The 22845-nt window shown below is 44.8% G+C and overlaps 2 protein-coding genes across 17 annotated transcripts in view; one reads left to right on the top strand and one right to left on the bottom strand.

The window, feature by feature from the left end:
* Positions 1 to 22845, top strand: part of MCM10 (minichromosome maintenance 10 replication initiation factor) — a 137763-nt gene that overhangs the window by 36318 nt on the left and 78600 nt on the right. For 8 of the 15 annotated variants that reach the window (XM_049100709.1, XM_049100727.1, XM_049100722.1 and 5 more), the window contains 2 exons: positions 1258 to 1300; positions 1387 to 3420. In XM_049100709.1, the coding sequence (XP_048956666.1) occupies positions 1258 to 1300; positions 1387 to 1470 (127 nt within the window). In that variant the 3' untranslated portion in view covers positions 1471 to 3420. Of the gene's footprint in view, positions 1 to 1257; positions 1301 to 1386; positions 3421 to 7565; positions 11080 to 19174; positions 19406 to 22845 lie in introns of those variants that run through there. The other 7 variants (XM_049100699.1, XM_049100698.1, XM_049100693.1 and 4 more) reach the window with 6 other exon arrangements.
* Positions 649 to 21490, bottom strand: UCMA (upper zone of growth plate and cartilage matrix associated). Of its 2 annotated transcripts, XM_049100784.1 has the most exons (6): positions 21350 to 21490; positions 20952 to 21017; positions 20754 to 20849; positions 16306 to 16404; positions 1866 to 1906; positions 649 to 784 (listed from the first exon to the last, which is right to left on the bottom strand). In XM_049100784.1, exons 1-5 carry the CDS (start codon positions 21405 to 21407, stop codon positions 1887 to 1889), a joined length of 339 nt encoding a protein of 112 aa, XP_048956741.1. In that variant the 5' UTR covers positions 21408 to 21490; the 3' UTR covers positions 649 to 784; positions 1866 to 1886. The 2 variants fall into 2 exon arrangements, with proteins under 2 accessions (XP_048956741.1, XP_025301287.1); XM_025445502.3 differs by lacking the exons at positions 649 to 784; positions 1866 to 1906 and adding an exon at positions 10926 to 11357.

Raw genomic sequence — 22845 nt, 5'->3', positions numbered from 1 at the left:
TTTTTTACTTTATTGACTTATTCTTAAAGGATCAAATATGATAATGAGTCTTAGGCAATTTCAAGATCTCCTTAGACTTCCCAAGAATGTCCCTCCAGGATAGTGTCACCTCCTACTTGCTTGTATTTTGTGTTTTGTTTACTTCCTGGAACTCATACTTCACTTCCAAGTTTCTCCAGGGCTGATTGGGATTGAGGAGCTCCAGACCCCATGCTAGTTCATTACCTTGTCAGGAGTTGGTTTGTGTAATTGTTACAATCTGGATTATAATTTTTCAAAGTATCTCTCTGTATATTGATACCTTTTTTTTGTATATTGATACTTCTCTGAAATATTTTAACAGCAAGAGCTTCTATAAAATTGAGGATCAGAAAAATTCCATGAATAAGTAATAAGTACAATTCACAAAGGGAAGAGCAAGATGCTTTTTCATCCTGCAGGCAGTGCTATTATTTTTGTCACAACTGCTTTTCTAGACTTTTTCTTGTCAATTCTTGATCTAAAACAGAACAAGGCAAACTTTTTCTGTCAAAGCCCAGATAGCAAATATATTATGCTTCATAAACCAGGTGGTCTGTTTCATGACTACCCAGCTTGGTGTTAGACCTCAAAAGCAATGTAGGTAATACAAAAACAAACGGACATGGCTGTGTTCAAATAAAACTTTATGTACAAAAGCAGGTAGCTTTATTTCAGCAGAGTGAACGTTGTGGAAAAATAAGCTTTCTGTGTAGTAGCCATATCTCTTCTCAGGGTTGGACTCGAACAAAAGTCTCTAGGCCCTCTGAACAATAAGAGAGTAAACATCTTTAAGTTTGAAAAGGGAGGAAGGATTGGGCAGATCAGAAGGAAGATTCAACTTCTCTTATCACAAGCTTTTAGTTCCAGAAAAGGGGAACGGGGGAAGCCAAAACTACATGGCATCAGAGGGCTAGCTTCATATTCTGTGTCTCTTTCTGATGCCCATCAGTAGAAGCCACTCTTGTGTTTATCACCTGCCATGTGCATACCCTGTTACACTATGATTTCATATTCCATCTTTGAAGTATCTAGCTTTTTACAAAAGATCTGAAGACTATCTCTCAAATCATTGGACTCTGTATTTTCAGTAGCGTTAGAACGTAACCTGTAATATGAGTGTTACCTCATCTTTTGTTTGGATGGCAGGTTCTCTTCCTGCAAGTGCAGTGAACCCAGTTGTTTTTAAGTATCAGCCCATACTTCACCATTGAGTGAATCTCATCTGTTCTGTTTCAGTAACTGTGGCCTCTTCAAGTGGGAACGAGATGGAATGCTGAAGGTAGGTCATTTGCAAGGTAACCAATTTTAGTGATCTGTGCAAATAATGTTGATCCATTTCTCACTAAACTATTTTCATTTTTCTAGGAAAAAATGGGCCCAAAGATAGGAGGAGAAACCCTATTACCAAGAGGAGAAGAACATGCCAAATTTCTGAATAGCCTTAAATAGCCCTGACTTCAAACAGGTACCCACGACCTACATTGTTTCTTACGGCTCTGGAAAAGCAAGGGTATTGGCTCCGTATTGCTCATATTCCTGATTGACACAGTCCAAACAAGTACTTGTTAAACCTACATGTTTTGCCTACTTAAATTTGGTATCAAAGCAACAAAACAGAAAATAACAATGATCTTTAAGTGATGAATCAAATTACTGTTTTCTCCCATGTTCTTGCTACTGATGGCTGCATTTGTGCAGATTTTTTGCTCAGAAACTGAAAGGTAAATTGAGAGCTGTGTTGCTGTATGTCTTGGGTTATATAATGTGTAGCGTTGCTTCTTGATCAGAGTAAAGTTCTCGTATTTATATGGGCAAACAAAAGTAAAAGAATTAATTTAGCTCACCCTGGATAGGTTGTGTGACTTCTAGGCTTCTGTTTTCTTACCTAGAAAATGAGGAGGCTTGGAGTAAATGATGTTGAAGTGTACTTTTCAGCACTCAAATTCTGCAAATAATACAACTTTTCCCATATGGATAATTATATTCATCAACCTTGATATAATCTTGATATATTGACATCAAAGCCAGATTCCTTCTCTCAATTCCATTCTTACCTTTCTTTTGCTTTTCAAATATAATAATTCACTGCCTCATGTGGCATTTAATTCATATTTATATGGTTTGTGCCTTTACAATATTGTGGAGCTCTTTAATAGAAACACCTAAAATCTCATCATTCTAAAGTACACAGCTTTGTTTAAATGTGGCTTAAAGAAACTTCAAAACCTCTAACCAAAATGAATGCAGAGTTTAAGAAGGTGTGAACAATGAAAAACAAAAACGGCACCTGGGTGGCTCAGTGATTGAGTGTCTTCTGCCTTTGGCTCAGGTCATGATCCCGGGGTCCTGGAATCGAGTCCTGCATCAGTCTCCCTGCAGGGAGCCTGCTTCTCCCTCTGCCTATATCTCTGCTTCTCTATGTCACTTATGAATAATAAATAAAATCTTGAAAAAAAGAAAAACAGAAACATCTCTGAAAGACAGGGAGTTTGAGATTTGCAGATATATTTTATCATACACATCAAGAATTGTAGGTCAAACCTTGTTCAAAGTAGCACCCAAAAAAATGCTGTTTAGGAGATTCCTACACCTGGGCAACCTGCTTTTCCAAGTGAATGCTGATACCATCCAAAGATCGAGTAAATTGGTAAGATTATTATATTGGGATTTTAAATTCTATCTAGAAATAGATCAGGTTTCCCCCATGATGGTATTATGGTAAGGCATAATGCTTACAGGAGCTCATTGTGGGAAATGTTTGTTTTCAAGAGCCAGAACACATTGTACATGCCTTAGATTTCATCAAATTCTGCTCAATAGGAGTAGAAGGTGCTGTGTCTGACCCTTTGCATTCCTCCTAGGGTTATATTGTAAAAGGTATATTTTTAGGAGTATTTCACTTCCCAGGAGCTGTTTGTTTTAATTTTTAACTAATGAAGAAAAGAATAAAGTGTTTGATTCTTAATAAGGACCAAAGGCACTTGAAACTGTGATATTTTTAATGGCTTAGTTAGTTTATGCCATAAACTTAAATTAGAACAATGTATGTGAAGAAGTGCCTGACAAGGACTTGAACACCAGCAATCCCATTCATATGAAAGAAACGTACACATTCCTGTTGGACCCAAGGGCGCCATAAGAGTCTCCCCGTTCACTTGTATATCATAAATAAGTATTATAAGGTACTATAATAATTTAAAAAAATCATCAAATTCTCAGTTACTCTAGATGTTGGAGGGCTTTCATTGGAGGTCTCATAGAGTACTCAACGATGAGAAGGGGCGGAGGGCCAGAAGGGGAACTTACTTGTTTGGATTGAAATTATGATTCATCAGTGAGATCAGTCTTTTAATACTATTCTGTTTATCAATGTATTAAATGCTTTTATATAAGTCCAAACATGTGTTTAATTTTTCCTTACCCTGTCATTGGCAATGTAGGGTTTATTATGTGATCATAGTCCATCCAAACAGAGGAAGTACACAGTGATCTAAATTAGCAAACAAAAACTTTTTAGCAAAGTTGACAGGAAGAGATAACATGAACTGGACTTTTACGTAAAATGAATGAGGATGCAAGTGAAGCTTGATGTGTATAGCAGATTAAATGTGCCTGAGGGGATCCCTGGGTGACGCAGCGGTTTGGCGCCTGCCTTTGGCCCAGGGTGCGATCCTGGAGACCCGGGATCGAATCCCACATCGGGCTCCCGGGGCATGGAGCCTGCTTCTCCCTCTGCCTATGTTTCTGCCTCTCTCTCTCTCTCTCTCTCTGTGTGTGACTATCATAAATAAAAAAAAAAAAAAATTTAAATGTGCCTGAGAACGTGGATTTTTAAAGTTTTTTTTTTTTTTTTTTTTTTTTTTTATTTATTTATGATAGTCACACAGAGAGAGAGAGAGGCAGAGACACAGGCAGAGGGAGAAGCAGGCTCCATGCACCGGGAGCCCGACGTGGGATTCGATCCCGGGTCTCCAGGATCGTGCCCTGGGCCAAAGGCAGGCGCCAAACCACTGCGCCACCCAGGGATCCCAGAACGTGGATTTTTAAAAGTCAGGAGAGTAAATCTGTTTGCCTAAGTGTGTCACTCATAGGAGCACATCAGAGCTGTCCTTGACAGGTAAAATAGACATCTGATCCCATGGGTAGATGTTTGGAAACAATACAGCTCTCAAGGATGGATGGCTCAAAAAATGAAATTCTATATTCACCAATATTGAGGAAAAAAACAGTGATATATCTAAAGAAAATAATAGATACAAAATGGAAGAAATAGGTTGATTTAATAGCAGTTTGTGGAAAAGTTGTGAAAGTTTTAAAATTTAAAAGAAGCTGAGGGGCACCTGGGTGACTTGGTTAAGCTGCTGGCTCTTGGATTTTGGGTTTTTGTTGTTGTTTTTTTAATATATTTTATTTATTTATTCATGAGACACACAGAGAGAGAGGCACAGACACAGGCAGAGGGAGAAGCAGGCTCCATTCAGGGAGCCCAACGTGGAACTTGATCCCAGGTCCCCAGGATCCCGCCCTGGACTGAAGGCAGTGCTAAACCGCTGAGCCACCAGGGCTGCCCAAAGATTTTTTTTTTTTTTTTTTTTTTTTAATTTATTCAGAGAGAGACAGAGAGGCAGACACAGGCAGAGGGAGAAGCAGGCTCCATGCAGGAAGCCTGATGTAGAACTTGATCCCCGGTCTCCAGGATCACACCCCGGGCTGCAGGTGGCGCTAAACCGCTGCGCCACCGGGGCTGTCCCTGGCTCTTGATTTTGGCTCAGGTCATGATCTTGGGGTCCTAGGATCAAGGCCGGAATCAGGCTCCACACCGGGCTGGGAGTCTGCTTAAGGATGCTTTTTCTCCTCCTCTCACTCTCCCTCTTGCTCACCTTCCAGTCAAATAAATAAACCTTAAAAAAAAAATGTTGACAGTATAGACACAACGCCAAACTGTATAGATCAAAATGAGAATGAGCCCTGCTGTGCCCTACACAGGTTAGACCACACAGACTTACATTTTGTCTTACATTTTGTAACCTTGTTTTAAGTGTGTTTCTGTTTAGACACCATTTTAAATAAATATTGTTGATACACTAATGTGGAGCTCACAGAAAGCAGCACTGTAAATCATGACTGAATGAAGCTGATCTTAGCACATATATCTTCTCCACATGGCACACCACACAACCTTCCTCTACTGAAGAACACTAGATAACACTTAAACCATTATGCTCAGGGCCATTTTGAACAGCAAGATCATCCACAAAAAGCACAAAAATGTGAAAAACATGACAAAAAAGGACATTTGCTTACAGTATCAGGGCTGAAATGAGCAAGAATGTCAGTTTGACACCAGCTGGGAGTGTGTACATTGGGTAACTCATTTTTCATTGCTCTGCACATACATAGATGACCAGAAAGACCCCACAAGTAATGATTTTGGGGTTACTAATAAATTTTAGCAATTAAGGGAATCCACGAATAATAAGCGACTGTATGATTTTTTTCCAAAACAAGACCAGATTGAGTGTGTCTCCTTTTTGCAGAATTAGGAAATTGATTTAAGGGATTCGAAAATGTGAGTTGAAACTCCGATTGGAACAAAGGCTGTGGTAATATTGCTTGAGCCAAGACTTCTCTTTTGGTATCTTTCTTTCCAGTTTTAGTATCTGTGCTGCCGAAGCAAGCAAATATTGGTCTTTTTCTTAATCAGCTTTAGTAAGGCCTAAATTTCACATAGTAAAGGCACACATTTTAAGTGTATGATTCATTAAGTTTTGATGAATACAGACATCCAGGTAAGCACCACCACAAGCAAGATGTAGGACATTTCCATCCCATCAGCAGGTTTTGCGATTTCCCTGTTTTCCACCCCCATCACAGATCCGCTTTCTATCCCTGAAGTTTCAACCTGCCTTTTGAGCCTCACTTAAATAGAATCCTGCAGAACACCCCCTTGTATTTGGCTTCCTTCATTCAGTGTATTTCAAAATGTATCCGTGTAGGTGCATGGATCAGTAATTCATTGTTTTTTTATTGCTGAGTATTTTGCTGGATGGATATGCCCCACAATTTATTTATTCACCTGTTGATAGACATTTGAGTTAAGAGTATTTCCAGTTTGGGGCCATTATGAATAAAGCCTCTACCAATATTCAGGTAGAAGTCTTTCTTTGGTTATGTGTTTTTGTCTCTTAGGTTAAATATCTAGGGATGGGATTTCCAGGTCAAATGGTAAGTATATGTTTAGCTTTTTTAAAAAAAAAAGCTGCTAAACCAGGGTGGTTCAATTGGTTAAGCATCTGACTTCAGCTCAGGTCATGGTCCTGGGGTCCTGGGATCAAGCCCTGCATCAGGCTCCCTGCTCAGTGGGGAATCTGCTTCTCCTTCTCCCTGTGCCCTTTCCCTCTGCCCCTCAAATGAATAAATAAAATATTTTTAAAAAAGGAAAGAAAGAAACTGCCAAAATATTTTTCTAAAGGAGTTGTACTGGGGCGCCTGGGTGGCTCGGTCAGTTACATATTGACTCATGATTTCAGCTCAGGTCATGATCTCAGGGTTGTGAGATCAAGCCTGCCTTAGGCTCTGTGCTGGGCATGGAGCCTGCTTAGGATTCTCCCTCTCCCTCTGTCCCTCCCCCTGCCTCTCCCCCTTGCACACGCTCTCTTTCTCTTAAAAAAACATTTAAAATAATGAGTTTTGAAGGCACCAGGCTTGCCTCAGTGGAGCATGCAACTCTTGGCCTTGTAGTTGTGAGTTTAAGCCCCACATTGAGTATAAAGGTTACTTAAAAATAGATAAAATCTTAAAAAGTAATAAAATAAATAAATAAAAATAATGAGTTTTTGCCAATTCATCCTTCAACAAATTTGTTTTTAACCACTTACCTGGAATCCCTATAGGACTAGGGGAGAGTAATGAAAGAACAGAGGAGTCCAAAAGGCCACACTTTTGACAAGGCCAGTCCCTAATAAAGTATAAATTGCTTCATTACTGATTTCCTAGTAAATGTGGGTGCCCAGATTCCCGCTCGTGTTACCTTTGGCATGTTTGTCCCTACCCAGGAAAAATGACTGATTGGTTTTCAGTGAAGGAATTCTGGGTGGAATTTGAAAATATTGAGGTATAATGGGGTCCTTGTTAAGGATGGGGGTAAAACGAGGTAATAGATTGCTTTTTTTTTTTTTTTTTTTTTTTTGTCAGAGTTCTTTATCAAGGGCCAACGTGCCAAGCATAGCCATTGAAGAGGCAAAGACAGACCGTTTTATTGTCTTAAACTGGTTATTCAACCCCACTGTCCTGGATTCTTGACATCAGTATGGCCTGAGCATTCCTTCCTGCTGGTGTGGGTGGCTGTGGGTCTGAATCCATCAGCTGCCCTCTACCTAGTTGCTGGACCTTTTACCAGAAGGCATTTAGATGTGTTATCACCAGTAGGACGCAAAATGTGGCTCCTCCATTTTCATGGCTAAGGTGGAGAGCAGTGCTTTGCTTTTTCTTTTTGTTTACATAACTTGGATGTGTAAACACACACATTCCCCCTTGTCAATTAGGGTTACCAACCGAACGGCTCAGAGACTGGATCTGGCCAACCAAGAAGACTGTTTCAGTTCCATGTGGTTGATGTAAAGTACAAGGTACTTTCACCTGTACCCCTGACCCAGCAAGCAGCTTGCGGACTGGCCTCGGGATCAGAGCGAGCCGTCAGCTCAGCTTGCAGTGCTTGTGCCCAACTACCAGCCCTAGTTGGTTGACTCACCAGGTCTTCTCTCATTTAGTAACCCAGCTAAGGACAGGGATGTGTTGCTCCTACATGCCTCTCAGCGAGAATTTCTCATCTAGGTGTGTGATTAGGCACTACAATGAGGAGCCCCACGCGCTAGAGCAAGACAGAGGCAGGGATCTGGTCTGCCAGTCAGGGGTGCAGTAGGAAGCAGATGGGAGCCCACGCATGCATCTCCTGCCCAACAGTTCAGAGAGGAACCTCTCTGACCTTTTTTTCTACACAAGCTGATGAATGTCTCCAGTTGAGATCAGAGATGGGAGGTGGCTAACAGCAGGCAAACTCCATTCCTTTCTGTTGAGATTTATGTTTTGAAACTTCGAACTCTCCCTTCTCAAGTAATTTGTCTCATCAGGTAATAAGTAAAAATAATAATAAAATATTGAGCCATCTGCAGAGTTTCTCATTTAAGGCTGCTGGTCCTTCCATTGAGGCTTTGGGGTTGTTGGTAGAAATGTATGGCTGCTATACATGGGTGTGATTTGGAGGCTAGACCTGAAGGGGATGTTTGCTGTCTGAGGAAACCCCATGGATTGCATATCCTGAAAGAGTTCCCCCTTCCTAGCCTTTCCCCCAATATTCTCAGTCGGCTTGGTATAGGAAAGGATTGGCAGATGTGTACAGTGACAGCGCATAGAATGTCTTCGAAGAGAAACCTGATTTATCCAGTTTAACGTGTATAAGTCCTGACCCATCATTTCATTTCCAGAGGTTTGTCTTATTAATAGAGGCATGGGTAAGTAAAGTGGCATTTTCACTGACATGCAAAGGGAGCAAAGACACACACAAACACCCCACACACACCCACACACACACACACTCGGGCCATGTGATGAAAATACAAAATGGGTTTATTGAGAGATAACTTAGGAGCCCAGACAATTACCTGAGCACCCCCTACCCCTTGCCTCCCAAAGAAGTGTGCTTACGCTGCAGAGAGCCATACCAGCTGCACCGTGAGAAGGTTTATGGTAAAAGGACCTGATTCGATGATGATCTCCTTGTTTATGGAAAGAAGCAAGGAACATGCCTGTGACAATATAATAATGGGCTACGTGGTCTAACTCTTGTTAGATCTTGTTAGAAAGAGGGAGCTTTCAGGGACTTCTGGGTGGCTCAGTGGTTGAGTGTCTGCCTTCGGCTCAGGTCGTGATGTCAGTCCTGGGATCGAGTCCCACATTGGACTCCCGGCAGGGAGCTGCTTCTCCCTCTGCCTCTCTCTGCATCTCCAATTCTGAGGGAAGTTTTCCTTATTCTCCTGGTTCCCTTTTGGAAGCATTCTAGTTTGATCCAACTTAGATACCCACAGACAGTGAAGGCATATGTTGGTAGCACAGCTTTAGCATACACACTGTGGAGCATAATCAGAGTATTCCAGAGGCTCAGCTACTAGTCATCATGGTTAAGGCACATTCAACACAAGTGCGTCATGCCACTGAAAAATTGGGCACTGCTTTGGCTTTTGTGCAGGGACTTGTGCCCCAAGCCTGAATCTCCAAAGTATGAATCCCAGGACTCCTGAGAAGAGAAGGGCCCCTCCATTCCACCTGCCCAGGTGACAGCGTTTAATGATAGAGTGTGCCCTGTGCCACTGTTACCTCCCTGAGGCCAGTTCAGCTCCTGCTTGGAATTTGTGAGAGAAAATAGAGTGCTAACTATAGATGAAGTGATTTTTGGATATGCATGTTTGCTTAATTGCTAGGTTTTATCAGCCTTTTAAAAGATTACTTAGGGACACCTGGGTGGCTCAGTATTCTGCCTTTGGCTCAGGTCATGATCTCAGGGTCCTGGGATCGAGCCCATTGGACTCTACTTAGTGGGGAGTTTGCTTCTCCCTCTACCTCTATGCTCTCTCCCCTGCCTCAAATAAATAAAATCTTTTTTTTTTTTTTAAATAAAGATTACTTTAAAATACATGCATTTGGTACAAAATGTCCTGCTCTGATCAATCATCCCATCCCTGGTGAAGAAGTATTTTACCACAGCTGAGCGGCTTTTCCTTAAAGCAAAGTCCCTCTACACTGCCCTGAGATCCCAACCTCAGAAGCAGGGTGGACTGGCTGGCCAGGGACCCAAGTCTCAGGGGAAGCAAAGGAACCGGGGGTAGGGGCAGGGAGATGGCTGAGAGAGAATGCTTCATTTAGAGTCCTCTGTATTTTCTAATATACTATGACCCCACAGAGGTGCCTGCTATAATTGTTCTTGATTGTTCTGCATTCTTAGTGTAGAATTGCTGAGGGTAGTTGAGAGCAAGGGTAAAGTAGGATAGTTGGTGAGTCTGGGGCTGGAAGCAAAGTGGTTTGGAGAGAAGAAAGGATCACTGTAAGAAGCTGGTTGTGTCCTCCCCCACCCCTTTATTCAGTATGACTGCTGTCCTTACAAAAAGGTAGAGCATGCAACTCTTGATCTCGAATTTGTGAGTTCGAGGCCTATGTTGGGTGTAGAGTTCACTTTGAAATGATATTGAGAAGAGATAGAGAAATACAGAGGGAAGAGATGTGAAGACACAAAGGGAAAGGTCCTGTGACAACAGACGTGGAGATTGGAGTGACCCTGCCAACACCCAAGGAGTCCTGCAGCCACCAGAAGCTGCAGGAGGCAAGGCAGGATCCTCCCCTAGAGAGAGAGAGGGGGCATGTGTCTGTGCTGACGCCTTGAATTTGGACTTCTAGCCTCCAGAACTGTAAGAGAATACATTTTTTACTGTGTGAAGCCACTGGGTTTGTTATGCAGTGTTATAGCAGCCTTAAGCTAAGGTGTGCAGGCAGTAGGAGGGAAACTGAAGTACCTAACACCAAGCCTAAATTTCTTCTGCTTTATTGTTTTGGTTACAGTTGGCCTTGCTGTAACCCTGGCTTCTGATTTGATGCTGTTAAGGAACCGCAGTTGAACCTCAACATGTCAGAGACATGGGGAAGCATCTGGGCCCAGTAACTCCCAGAGAATGGTCTTAATCTAAACAATTGTGTGAACATTTCTGTTATGCTTATGTGACTTGGTGACACAGACTGAGAAGAATCCTGAGCCATACTCCTTGAGTTCAGGCTTTCAATGCCTAAGTCAGAGTAACTTGTCACTAGGGGAGACAAGTTGGCATGGCTCGGTTTGATGAGTTTTCAGAAGATAATACTCAGGGTCAACTGAGCACATTTATTTCTAAGCTGTAAGCAAACATGTCATCTTTTCTTTTTACTGTGATCCTTTTCATTGTTCTACAGGACAGGAATCTTACTGTGGGAGACAATGGCCAAGTAAGGGGAAGTCACTGTTAGTTTGGTGCTAACCCCACAGATGCAAAGAAGCAAAAGCCGGGGCATCTTAATCAGAGCAAAAGGCTTGTGTGTTTACCACACCAAGCCCCAAGTTGAGACCCTCCAAAGAGGCCTGTTTGTGTGGAAGCGTTGTTCAAACACGTGGGGTAGGTATGTGAATCTCAGTCTCCATCGTCTTGGTCAATAAAGATGTCAGATGTGGTGGCGATTATAGAGATACGATGGGTACAGGCCATCATAATGCCACTGGCGCCACTGCTCAATAGCTTCCCGGCTTCTCTCTTCCTGTTCTGGGGAGCAGAGGTAAAGTCATCGTGTTAGTATGGAGAGGACTCTGGTCTGAGGAGAACCACCAAGCAGTCATCAACCCAAACTGCCTACCCTGTGATGACATGAACACACTGTGCCTGCTGGGTGTACTGGTGACAGAACAATCTGAGCTTGAAAGACCTCACAGAACAGAAAGTCCAAAAGCCCCATTTTGGGGACCAAGCCAGGCAGGAGAAAGAGCTGGTAGCCAGGAGAGCCAAGATCAAGAACTATTTCCCAATTCTGTGCTCTTTCCCCTACACAGCCAGCAAAGCAGGGAGAGGTAGCTAAGAAACAAAGTGCAAAGAGGACAAAACAGCATGGAAAAGAGATGACAGCCTTTACGGTTGAAAAACTAAATCACGGAAAGAACTATCAACTTCAAGTGATGACGTTATAAGTAATTTTTTACTTACTTATAACTAAGTAATAAGTAATAAAATAAGTAATTTTTTTTCCTCAGGCTTTAAAAAGAAAATTATGTTTTAAAAACTAATGAGAAGGGATCCCTGGGTGGCGCAGTGGTTTGGCGCCTGCCTTTGGCCCAGGGCACGATCCTGGAGACCCGGGATCGAATCCCACGTCGGGCTCCCAGTGCACGGAGCCTGCTTTTCCCTCTGCCTGTGTCTCTGCCTCTCTCTCTCTCTCTCTCTCTCTCTCTGTGACTATCATAAATAAATAAAGAAAAAAAATATTAAAAAAAACTAATGAGAAAATGGGGTGGATGAAGTGGAGGGAAATTTGATAATCGTTGATTCTGAGTGATGGTTATATGGGGATTCTTTGAACTACATTGCCATTTGAAAATTTTCAAAGTAAAAGGCTAAAAGAACAGAAGGGAGTTTTTAGTGAGTAAAAGAGTCTTATTTAATGAGTAAGAAAGTCTTGATTTTGCTGCCTTTAATCAGTTCTCTGAATTACAACTTCGTTCAATTGTCAAATTAGGCTATCCTGATGGCCAAGTCCACACTGCCCGTTGTTGGTAGGGACCACTAAAGCACAAGCATACAAGTCCCTCAGTGTGTAAAAAGGCAACCATAAGGCTCCTCAAAAGTTCAACAGCATTACCACATAACCTCACAATTCCACTCCTAGGTATATAACTAAGAGAAGTGAAAATAGAGACAAATGAATGGATAAACAAGAAGCTATACACACACACACACACACACACACACACACACGTATGTATTATTCAATCATAAAAAGGAATGAAGTTCTAATAACATGCTACAACATGAGTGAATCTTGAAATGCAATCAGTGAAACATGCCAAAAGACCCATACTGTGTGATTCCACTTCTATGAAATACCTAGAACAGACAGATTGGTAGAGACCAAAATGTATTAGAGGTTAGCAGAGACTGGGGGGAAGGAGGAACTAACTGTATTATAATGGGTACAGAGTTGGTCTTTGAAGTGATGAAAGGGGTTCTAGAAATCCCTAAGTGTTGCTAGTTGCATAACCGTGTGAACGTACCACATGCCACTGACTTGCACACTTGAACATGGTTATGATGGCAAATTTTATGTAGATTTCTTTGCCCCAATTTTTCAGTGTTTGTGGAAAATGTTGGAAGGATAAGTTTTAACAGAAAAAAGATAATACTAAAGATTCAGAACCCCAAAAGTTGTCCTTGTCTACCTCTTACTTTTTTTTTTTTTAATTTTTATTTATTTATGATAGTCACAGAGAGAGAGAGAGAGGCAGAGACACAGGCAGAGGGAGAAGCAGGCTCCATGCACCGGGAGCCCGACGTGGGATTCGATCCGGGGTCTCCAGAATCGCGCCCTGGGCCAAAGGCAGGCGCCAAACCGCTGCGCCACCCAGGGATCCCACCTCTTACTTTTTTAAGTGTGGGCTTCACCACCAAAAAGCCTGTGAACCTGACTTTGGTACTTGAGAACCTCATTCTCTGGGGCATTGGGTGAACAGGGTGGCCCGGTGGCATCAGGGTTTGGAGAAAATGGGTGTCCCCATGGTCCTTAGACACCCATGAGAATCAGATGCCCTCAAGAAGAAGGACCCCTTATTACCACTGGGTATGTTTCCTTCCTATGTGAGCTAAGAGTCAGTGCTACCCTTGATCTTAGAAATCCCTTTTGGGACTTAGTAGCCCAGAGCTTAGAGTCAGGCCCCAGCTGGGCTTTGTGAAAGCCCATCAGACCTTTCTCAGGCCAGATAGATCATAGCTACTCTTTGCCGATCTTAAGAGGCTGATTATGACATAGAAGTTGATTTTTTTTTTTCTCCAGATCATGCCAATTTCTTCATACACCATTCCATTTAGACAAATTGAAGGCGTCTCTGGCAAAGGTGCTAACAGCATGGCTTTTGTGTAGGGGACCACTTGCAGCTGAGCAGCTTTAGCCAAGCCAGGTGTCATGCAACCAATCTCAGATGGGCTGACCCAAGCTTCTTGCTCTGAAGGTGGAAGCAGACTTTGGCTCCCACACAGACCTTAGAGGTAGGAGCTCAACACAATTTATCCTGGCACTTCCAGAGGCAGAACTCAAAGGCCTAGCGGCATCTTTGGCTCATAAAACTGGTGATTTTGAGTAGAGAAGCAACCCGAGCCACAACATTCCCAGAACAGGTCCCATGTCCTGGATGGACGGATGGGCTTTTGAGATGGAGTGCTCAGGCTCTCAGGAAGGTCACTCTGGTCCAGATCACGTGCCTAAACTTCCTCCTTTGGAAATCCTAGTCCTTTTGTTTAGCCATGGTCATCCCTCAGCTTTTGCTTTTAAGGGGTGGGGACAAACCTGCAACTGCTGCCAGTTATTCTGAGAATAAGTGACACTGTCAGATCATGATAGCCAACTGAAAAACCAGTGTCCTGACAGGAGTATGTGGGGGCCTCAGCACTACCCCAGGGTCAGGATTTCACCAACCTGGCTACCATGCAGCAGTTTTCTGGGACATACGTGAGGGAAGAGGAGGAAAATTGAGATGCATTTCATGTCATTTACTCTCAGGTCGGCTGGACCTGCTCCATCTTTTTGCCTCCTTTTATCCAGCTCTGGGGAGACTAGGGAGTGGGGGTGGGGCACACTCTCCTTACTCCCCTCACTCTGTCCATCTGCAGGGACCAATTCCTGGATCGAAGAAGGTTCCCCCAAGACCTCCACACATGTGATTATCCTTCATTTATAAGAACATTTCTAGGCTGGCAAACATACCTTGTTTCAAATCCCTGACTAGCTATGGCAGGTTGGATATTCAGGCACACTTTCTGAGCCTGAGTTTTTAAAACAAAAGCACAGAAATTTTAAGACCCAAGAAGCTGGTTATAAGGGTTGGGTAGTTCCAAATAGCCTCCGTCAGAGCAGGTGTTCAACCAGTGACAACAGCTCTGTCACTACAGTGCCCTTAGACCCACAGCCTGGCCTGTGGAGTCTTCATCTTTGTGGGTAAGTCCTGAGGCCCCTAAATGCAGTCTCCTCTGCCTTTGGTAGAGGGCTGGTCATCCCTCAATTGCCTGATCCCTTACCCCAAGGTTTTGTTCATTGTGAACAAAAACAGTGAATATTCTCCACCCAGATGCTAGGGATTTGGACCTGAAACATTTACAAATGCCCAAAATAGATGACTTAAAAGAACCAAAAAACCCTGAAGGAATTTTTGCTGGCCATATTCTCATTTTTTAAATGCTTCACCTTAAGTTGTTCACAAAGGTAAATAAATGTCCAACAGAAATATTTGCCCCTGAGTTACAACAGCCTGGGGTTTTTTCCAGGATGTTCCCAAGAAAGCTTGATTTGGTAGGATCCAAGCCCAGCACCTGTTTGCAGAGCTCCAGTGCCACTTGTGAGGCAGTGGGCATGGGGCCTGCAGCCCTTGGGTACCTAGTGATTGTATCCTGTTTCTAAGAGATGCCCTTGGAGAGAGTTACCCCCCAAATCCACAAGAGCATACAAGCCAGGAGGCTTATGACTTAAGAATGAAAATCAACTCTCTAGCAAAGGTCACCTAAACTGGAGCCTTTTCTCTAAGCTCATGGGCATTAAGGAGCTTGCTTGGGAACATTTCCATCTTGAAGTGTTAGGAAAGACCCAAATAGAAATAAACATAAATACATACCCTGGACTACTAGCCTCAACCCTATTCGATATTTCTATGGGGTTCTGCTCTGGGTGACACTTGGGAACACTTAATAGATGCAAAGTCCCGTCCCATGCCTTGGGAGGGAGACTGGTTCAAAGACAGAACCTTCCTCTGCCTACACCCAGCTGCCCCACGGAAGACTTGGTGAAATAAGCATTTCCTAAGAGAGGGAGGAGTCCTGTCTGCCCAAGGGCTGAGGCAGGGAATGATGTGTGCTGTTTGCCTGGCAAGAGACTCTGAGGCAAAGGCCCAGGCTTAGGAAAGACCAGTCGCGTAAGGGCACAAGCAAAGCATATAAAACTTACAGTGTGCCCAACATTGTGGGTGAGTTGTTTCTGAGGTCAGGTTTCCTGGTTTGGTTGCACGAGTCAGGTAAGACACTGATTATTAGAGTGATTAGGTGAACAAAGGCCAGAATGAGTAGTTCCTAGAGCCATCACGTTGATGTGAATCCAGGGAGGTGGAAAGTGAGTTTGAGATCTTTCCAATCCACATGTAACCAGAGCTAAGTCACCAGTGTAGGTGCCAAGACAGAGAACATAGGCCTCCGTCGTGATCCCCCAAGGAGAATGAGAAAATACAATCAGCCAGAAATTCCCCGAGCCTGTGGAAATCCAGGTGTTTCCTCCCTCTTCATGCCTTCTCAAGTTCGGGAGCCATTTGTGTGACTTTCTTCCTTCGAGACTCCAATAGAGTGAACTGAGGAAGGAGCCTCTCCTACCCCTCCCGCCTTCAATTACAATATAGGGAGAAGTGGAGGCAACTTTTGATTTTCCCCCAAAGACCCACTTCCTTGAAGATGCTGGTGCTAGAGTTCTTACCGTCATTTTGTTCCTCTACGAAGTTCTCAAACTCATTCCCTTGTTCTTCATGGTACTCTCTCCGCAGCTCATCAGCCCGCAGTTTCTGCCTGTTTTCCGCTGGGAAAGCGCAAGAAGTGAGAATTGCCTTCAAGAATGGGGGCAGTTGTACACATTTAGGGGAACACAAATCATTTTGTCTGAGAAACTTTAACCTTCAAGAAGATGATTTACTCCTGAGACAGACTTTAAAACGTGAAGGACCCAGGAACTCACCTCGTCCAAGCACTGCGTTTTGCAAATGAGAAAATCAATTTCACTTCCCTCATAAAATTAATGGTGCATTTAAGTATACTGGGCCAGTTAGAAACTAGAAATCCAGTGATGAGAAATGAATTCTAGGGGCGCCTGGGTGGCTCAGTGGTTGAGCATCTGCCTTTGGCTCAGGATCCTGGAATCGAGTCCCGCATCAGGTTCCACACAGGCAGCTTGCTTCTCTCTCTGCCTGTGTCTCTGCGTCTCTTGTGAATAAATAAATGAAGTCTTAAAAAAATAATAATAATAAAGAATTCTAGGAGGGAATAACCAACTTAAAGTAAATTTCACATTGGAACATCTGGGGGGCTCTGTTGGTTATGGGTCTACCTTCAGCTTAGGTCATAATCTCAGGGTTCTGGGATAGAGTCCCGTTCAGTGAGGAGCCTGCTTCTCCCTCTTCCTCTACCCCTCCCCCTACTCGTTCTCTCTCTCTCTCTCTCTCTCTCTCTCTCTCGTGCTCACTCTCTTTCTCACTCTCTCATGCACTCCTTCTCTCTCAAATAAATGAAATCTTAAAAAATAAAGTTAATTTCACATTAATATCTTCAAGTCCATCTTTGAGCACTTGTTCCAGCCAAAATGTGTGCCAGGCACAGATTAAAAAGGCAAGAAAGATTCTGTTCCTCTATTTTAGAGGCCTATCGTCTGGTTAAGGAGAAAGATACAAAAATAAGTCATGCCCAGCATTATGGCTACTGTGATAGAAACGTATGCAGGGCACAATGATGGTAGGGATGATAAAATTAGGTAGGGCAATCTGGAGGATCCTTGATATTTGTGCCCTTAGGCAGTTACCTCCCTTTATGTGGGCTGGCCTTATTGACTCTGCTAATGAACAGAAGATGGCAGGCATGATGGAATGTGGCTTCCTTCTTGGGAGTCCCTTGCTCTGAGGGAAGCCAGCTGCCATGCAAGTGATCTTCTGGAAAGGCCCACTCAAGGCAAGGAACTGGTGGCCTTGACGGGTAGCCAGCAAGGCGTAGAGGCTTGCTTGAAGGCAGATCTTGCAGTCAGGCCTTGAGATGACTGTAGCCTGGGAGGGACGCTGACCCTGAGGCCCCCAGCTAAGGCATATCTGGACTGCTGATGCCAGCGACTAGGAGTCCGTAAATGTGGTTTTAAGCTGCTAAATTTAGGGGCCCATTGGCACACAGCAGTAGGTAACTGGTACAGAATATAAGGTGACCAGGTAAACTTCCTGATGAGGAAGAGACCAACTGCTTATTTTGTAAGGCAATGCATTCTAGTAAAGGTGACCGTTAACGTGTTTTGTTTTTGTTTTTGTTTTTTTTAAGATTTTGTTTGAGAGAACAGGGAGGAGCAGGAGAGAGAATCTCAATTGTAGAGCCCGACGCAGGGTTCGATCTCTTGACTTGAGCTGAAAGCCAAGAGTCTGACATCTAACTGAGCCACACAGGTTCCCTGGCTATAAACTTTTTATGAGAAATATTAGTTTGAGATGATAAAATTGGAGGGGAGGAGGGTACACCTCTATGGTCAGAAGAAATACCCACAATGATAACTGAAAACTGTCACCCAACCGTACCTTGAGCCCCAGCGGGAACCCCCACCTGAATCACTGCAGCTTGTCCAGCAGGTGCAGCTGTCTCTGCTTTAATTTAGCCTGAAAATAAATCTTTCTAGATTGGAGGCTTTTTTTTTTATGTATAATAGTTTCCAGGTTCATCCATTTCTACCCTTAAATCTTGACCTCTTTCCATGTGAGAGCTCTAGTTGTCTGAACGAAATTACTGAAAGCTCTCTTAGTCTCAGAATTGTTTTTAACTGGGCTTCAACTGAACAAATCCACAACAGCAGGAAGGCCATGTCTGATGCCAGAGGAACTGGCCCCTCAAGGACAACTCTACTCTTCTGGTATGACCACATCAAAGAGGGGAGACTGAGGCGCTGTTGTCCCCACCAGTTTGGCTGTGCAATAGGAAGTCCGGGGCAAAGTGGTGACAGAAGCCAAGAAATTGAGGAAGCCATTGGTTTCCTGCCCCACCCCACATTACAGTGGTGCTGGCACAAACAACACAGTATTTCTTTGTGAAATGATAATACCATAAACCATCTGAAATCTTTGAAAGTTAAGGGGCTTAGAGTAATACATAAATAAATACTAGTTATTTATATTATGTTATTTTAACTCAGAGTAAAAGTCCAGTTACCTGTGAATTGGTCTCACTGCAGATTCCTCAGGGAAATCCCATGTTTTTCCCACACTTGCCCCTTTACCCACATAGTTGTAGGACTCTTGAGACTGGCGAAGGAATTGGTACTCCAGTCCTCCCCCATGCATCCACCTCCCCACCACCACCACCAGCTTGCCCCACATCCATACATTTCTCAAGAGGGAATTGAGGCTCAGAGAGAGGCAATGACCTAATCAAAGTTACACAGCTGGTCAGGGCATCGCTTGGGACGAGCAGAGCCCCAGGTGCCCATGCTCCAGGCACCAGAAAGCCACTGGGGATGGCAGACAAGGGGGTCTGGAGTGTAGGAAGCAGGTGCTTAATGAGCCATCACCAGTTCCTAACCAAGCATTTTCTATTCCTTTGTACTTCAAAAGAAGCGGTCTTCCCAAGTTGCCTTTCTGGAGGAGCAGCAGATTGGACTCTGGACTCAGCGATGGCTACGGACAATTTAAGTCCTGGGTCAGAATGCCATGTTAACACCATGCATCCTGTGCACTGTGTACATCCCTTCTCAGGTTCTGCATTGTATTCTCAGCGTCTCCTCTCATCCCAGAGGAACGTCTCGCATCTTTATCCAGAAGATTAGAGATGTCAGATGCCTGTTTCCTGGTTCCAGATTGCATTCTATCAATGTTACCTGCCTGTTACCCAGCCTGAGACATAACTGGGCTCTGTTCTCCTGCCCCTGCACAGGAGTTGACTGGGTGACAGCAGGTGAACTCAGGTGTGTCCTATGTCTTCACTAGGCTGTCCTGGCCCCACCCCACCCTCCACCCACCCACGACTGACACACAGAGCTTCTGTTTGAGGAGAGGACCCCATGGCTTCATCACACTCCTCATGGTTTTGAATCAGCTTAGGAGAATGGAAACTATTCGCCTCTCCCAAATTCACACCTGTTCCCCACTGGAAGTCTGCCAGGAGGCCGCTTCTCTGATCTCCATCACAAACTGCCCGGCCTTCGTCACAGCCCTTCCAGTATTCGATGTTTGCTAACTTCTAAATCTCAAGTTGTGAGAGGCCTGGAGATTTTCCCAGTGTGGTTCATTCTTATCCAGTTGGAGGGGGTGGGAAAGGAATTTCATCTCCAAGCCTTTTTCATTATTTGAAAACAGTCTTGTTATTTTTGACGGAGCTTGTAAAGCTTTCTGAGTGTGCCGAGGGACACAAAGAGTTTATTCAGACACGTGCACAAGTAATGAATCAAGCCACAGCCTCAGAGACAGAGCTCAGAGTCCTTGGAAGAATCTAGTCCAAGGGCAGAAAACTCAGATGCCTTCCAGGGTCAGCAGGTCATGGAAATGAGGGTCCTTGCCAGGCAGGGGACACCAGGGCCTACTTCAGACTGAGAAGGAGACACGCTTCCAAGCTCAAAAGTCTTCCAAATGCATTGGAAATGAAAAATTACAAAAACAAAAAACCCCACAACCACTGCTGGCTGAATACCACAATTTCAGGAGCTTATAAATAAAGAAACTTGGGGCCAAGGGGAGGAAGTGGCCAAGGCCACTTAGCACAGCTGTCACCAAGCCCACAGTCCGAGCTCCCGGTCCTGTGTGCCCTCTCTCTACTATAGTGCCATTTGTTGCTCTTGCATGGGGGGCACTGCCCGATACCCCCAGAAAGCACACACCCAGATACTGCATTCCCTCTTGACTAGAACATAATTCTTAACATTTAAACTTTCTGGAATTGGGAAGAGTCTCATCCCTATCAGGTGCATTCAATGTTGCACTGTCTCTTTGTGTGTTCCTTACCCTGATGGGGCAGTCCCAAGATGTGACCTGCAGTTGAGGAAATGTGGAATTTCTAATTCAGAGCCGCTGTCACTTTGATACCCGATAGTCTATGTGGAACCCTCCCTCTGGGCTCCCTTTGCAGTCCCCAGAGCCCAGCTGACTGTGAGAAAGGAATGGGAGGTGGGGGTTAGGTGCAGATCTCCAGCATCCTTACCATTGGCCTCATCTCGGGATTTGGGGGACCGCTTGTCACGCTTCTTGAGGAAATTTGAGGCATCTGATTCCTGCATGAAAATCTTCTGTTCCGCATCTGAAACCCGAGAGAGGCCAGTCATGACCGACGCAAGTTCGCCAGGGCTACTACAGTGGCTGGCCCACCTGCTTTGCACCCTTCCGTGACCCTTGCACTCACCTTCCTGGGCCTCTTGTTCTGCCACCTGCTGGGTACCCACTGATGCACCAGTCCCCTCCTGCAGCACTGTGGGAAAGCACAGCATTGAGGGCTGCAGCACCCCAAGAGGAGCCTTTGCCCACCTCACCCACAGCTGGGCTGGGACAGTCCTTCCTGAACACTGAGACTTGCCAGGCCCCATTGTGGGGCCCTGGGTCCCTCACATCCTAGCTGCAGAGCAGTCTCCCCAGGAAACCACCAGGCAAGCTGTTCTTTCTATGTTATGTTGTGTTATACACACACATAACACACACACCCCAGGTACTACAGTAAGCACACACACACACACACCCGATCTGGGCCAGCTGAGAAGCCTCATCTAACACCAATCCATCCTGGAGCCTCCCCCTCATACTCACTGGTCAGGAGCACAGCAGCCAAGAGACCGGAGGCAAGGAGCAGCTGTCTCCAGGCCATCTTTGCCGGGGGCTGAGACTCCGTTAGGGAACCTCAGGGCAGAGAGGGTTCTACAGGACTTGAAGCCGGCCGCCAGATCCTCACTTCTGTGCCAGGCATGCCAGGAGGGAGGGAGGCAGGAGACCTGGATGCCCCTGGCAGGGGTGGGGAGGGGTGGGGGGGAGTAGGAGGGGTCTCAGTTGTGACTTCCATTGGCTGCTCCTTCTGGAGCACTGGAGATGTTTTTGGCATCATGCAGACCTTCACAGAAGCAGAGCCTGTCGTGAGGCTCTAGCCGAGACAGTTTTGAAGTGGCCTTTCCAAGATTCTGCACCCAAAGAGTTGCTGTTGGAATTCCCAGCCCAAGAATCAGGATTCCGAAGACTTCCAAAGAGATCCTGGCATCTGCTTCAGGGAAGGTGGGGACTCTAGTCCTGGAGGCTGAAGCCTGTGGGGGGAACCGGGTTTCAGTGGGAGATTGCCTGAAATGTCAGGCAAGGAGGGACCAGAAAGCCTGGAAGACCCCCTCAGGTGACTATCACATGGACATATAGGCTGTTACGACAGTAACCAGAGTACCCCTCACCTTGAAGTATCCCCCAGCTGATGTTCACTGTCAAGCAAAACATAGACTCCTGTGCTGGGGTCCCAGCGCCCTTTCAGGACTTTGAGGGAAGAGTGCCAATTCGCCTTTCACTGCAAAGAGAGAGCAGTGCACAGTGTGTGAAGAGCCCACAGTTGAGCATGTGTCTCTGGAAGGAGACAAAGGTACACTCCATGTAGGGAAGGAAGTGAGTTCCTAGAAGTGAGAACGCTAATGGGATCATAGCTCTGTGTAGCCATCAGGGTACAGTCCCTTTGGAGGTATGTTCTTGACATTCTCCTTTATTATGAACGATCCTCAACTCTCTTACTAGCTGAAGAGTTGCACTTTGGACATTGTTTATAGAGTTTTCTTAATGGTGACCATCACTAAACCTAGAGCACAGCCCACACCTACCTGAAAGTGTGGGGAGATGGAGGGTACCCATGGGAGTCATGTCCCCCAGTTGTCTCATCAGTGAACTTTTTGGCCATACCCGAGGTGGCAAGGTTAAGTGAGGCCATTTCAAAGAAATGCAGACAGTTCAGTATTTCCAGAGCCCCGGAGCCTTTGGGGAGCAGGGGTTAGGCAGGGCTGAGGTCACAGGAAAGAGTTTGGTCTCCATCGTCGTGAGGCAGCCTAGTGTGTGGGTTACAAGCACAGACCCTGACCAGGCTCCCTGGATTCAACTCCAGCTCCAGGCTTGGCCAGCACACAGGCCTTGGGTAGATCATTTACCTCTTCATGCCTAATCCCCTCCTCTGCCACATACTGATGTGAGGATTAGAGTTAATGTACCCAAAGTCAGGATGGTGCCTGGCACACATGGGGCATTGGATATGTGTTTGCTGTCATGACACAGTCATGAACCACTGA

The sequence above is a fragment of the Canis lupus genome, chromosome 2, assembly GCF_003254725.2.
Source record: "Canis lupus dingo isolate Sandy chromosome 2, ASM325472v2, whole genome shotgun sequence".
Classification (NCBI taxonomy): domain Eukaryota; kingdom Metazoa; phylum Chordata; class Mammalia; order Carnivora; family Canidae; genus Canis; species Canis lupus.
This window is presented reverse-complemented; position numbering and strand designations above follow the sequence as displayed.

What these genes read in the sequence shown, in the direction of transcription:
- UCMA (XM_025445502.3), bottom strand. Translation starts at nt 21,407, where the DNA reads ATGGCCTGGAGACAGCTGCTCCTTGCCTCCGGTCTCTTGGCTGCTGTG. An exon ending in ATCCCGAGATGAGGCCAATG is followed by an intron (nt 16,405 to 20,753) that starts GTAAGGATGCTG and finishes GCGCTTTCCCAG; the next exon opens with CGGAAAACAGGCAGAAACTG. An exon ending in CGTAGAGGAACAAAATGACG is followed by an intron (nt 11,358 to 16,305) that starts GTAAGAACTCTA and finishes TCTGCTCCCCAG; the next exon opens with AACAGGAAGAGAGAAGCCGG.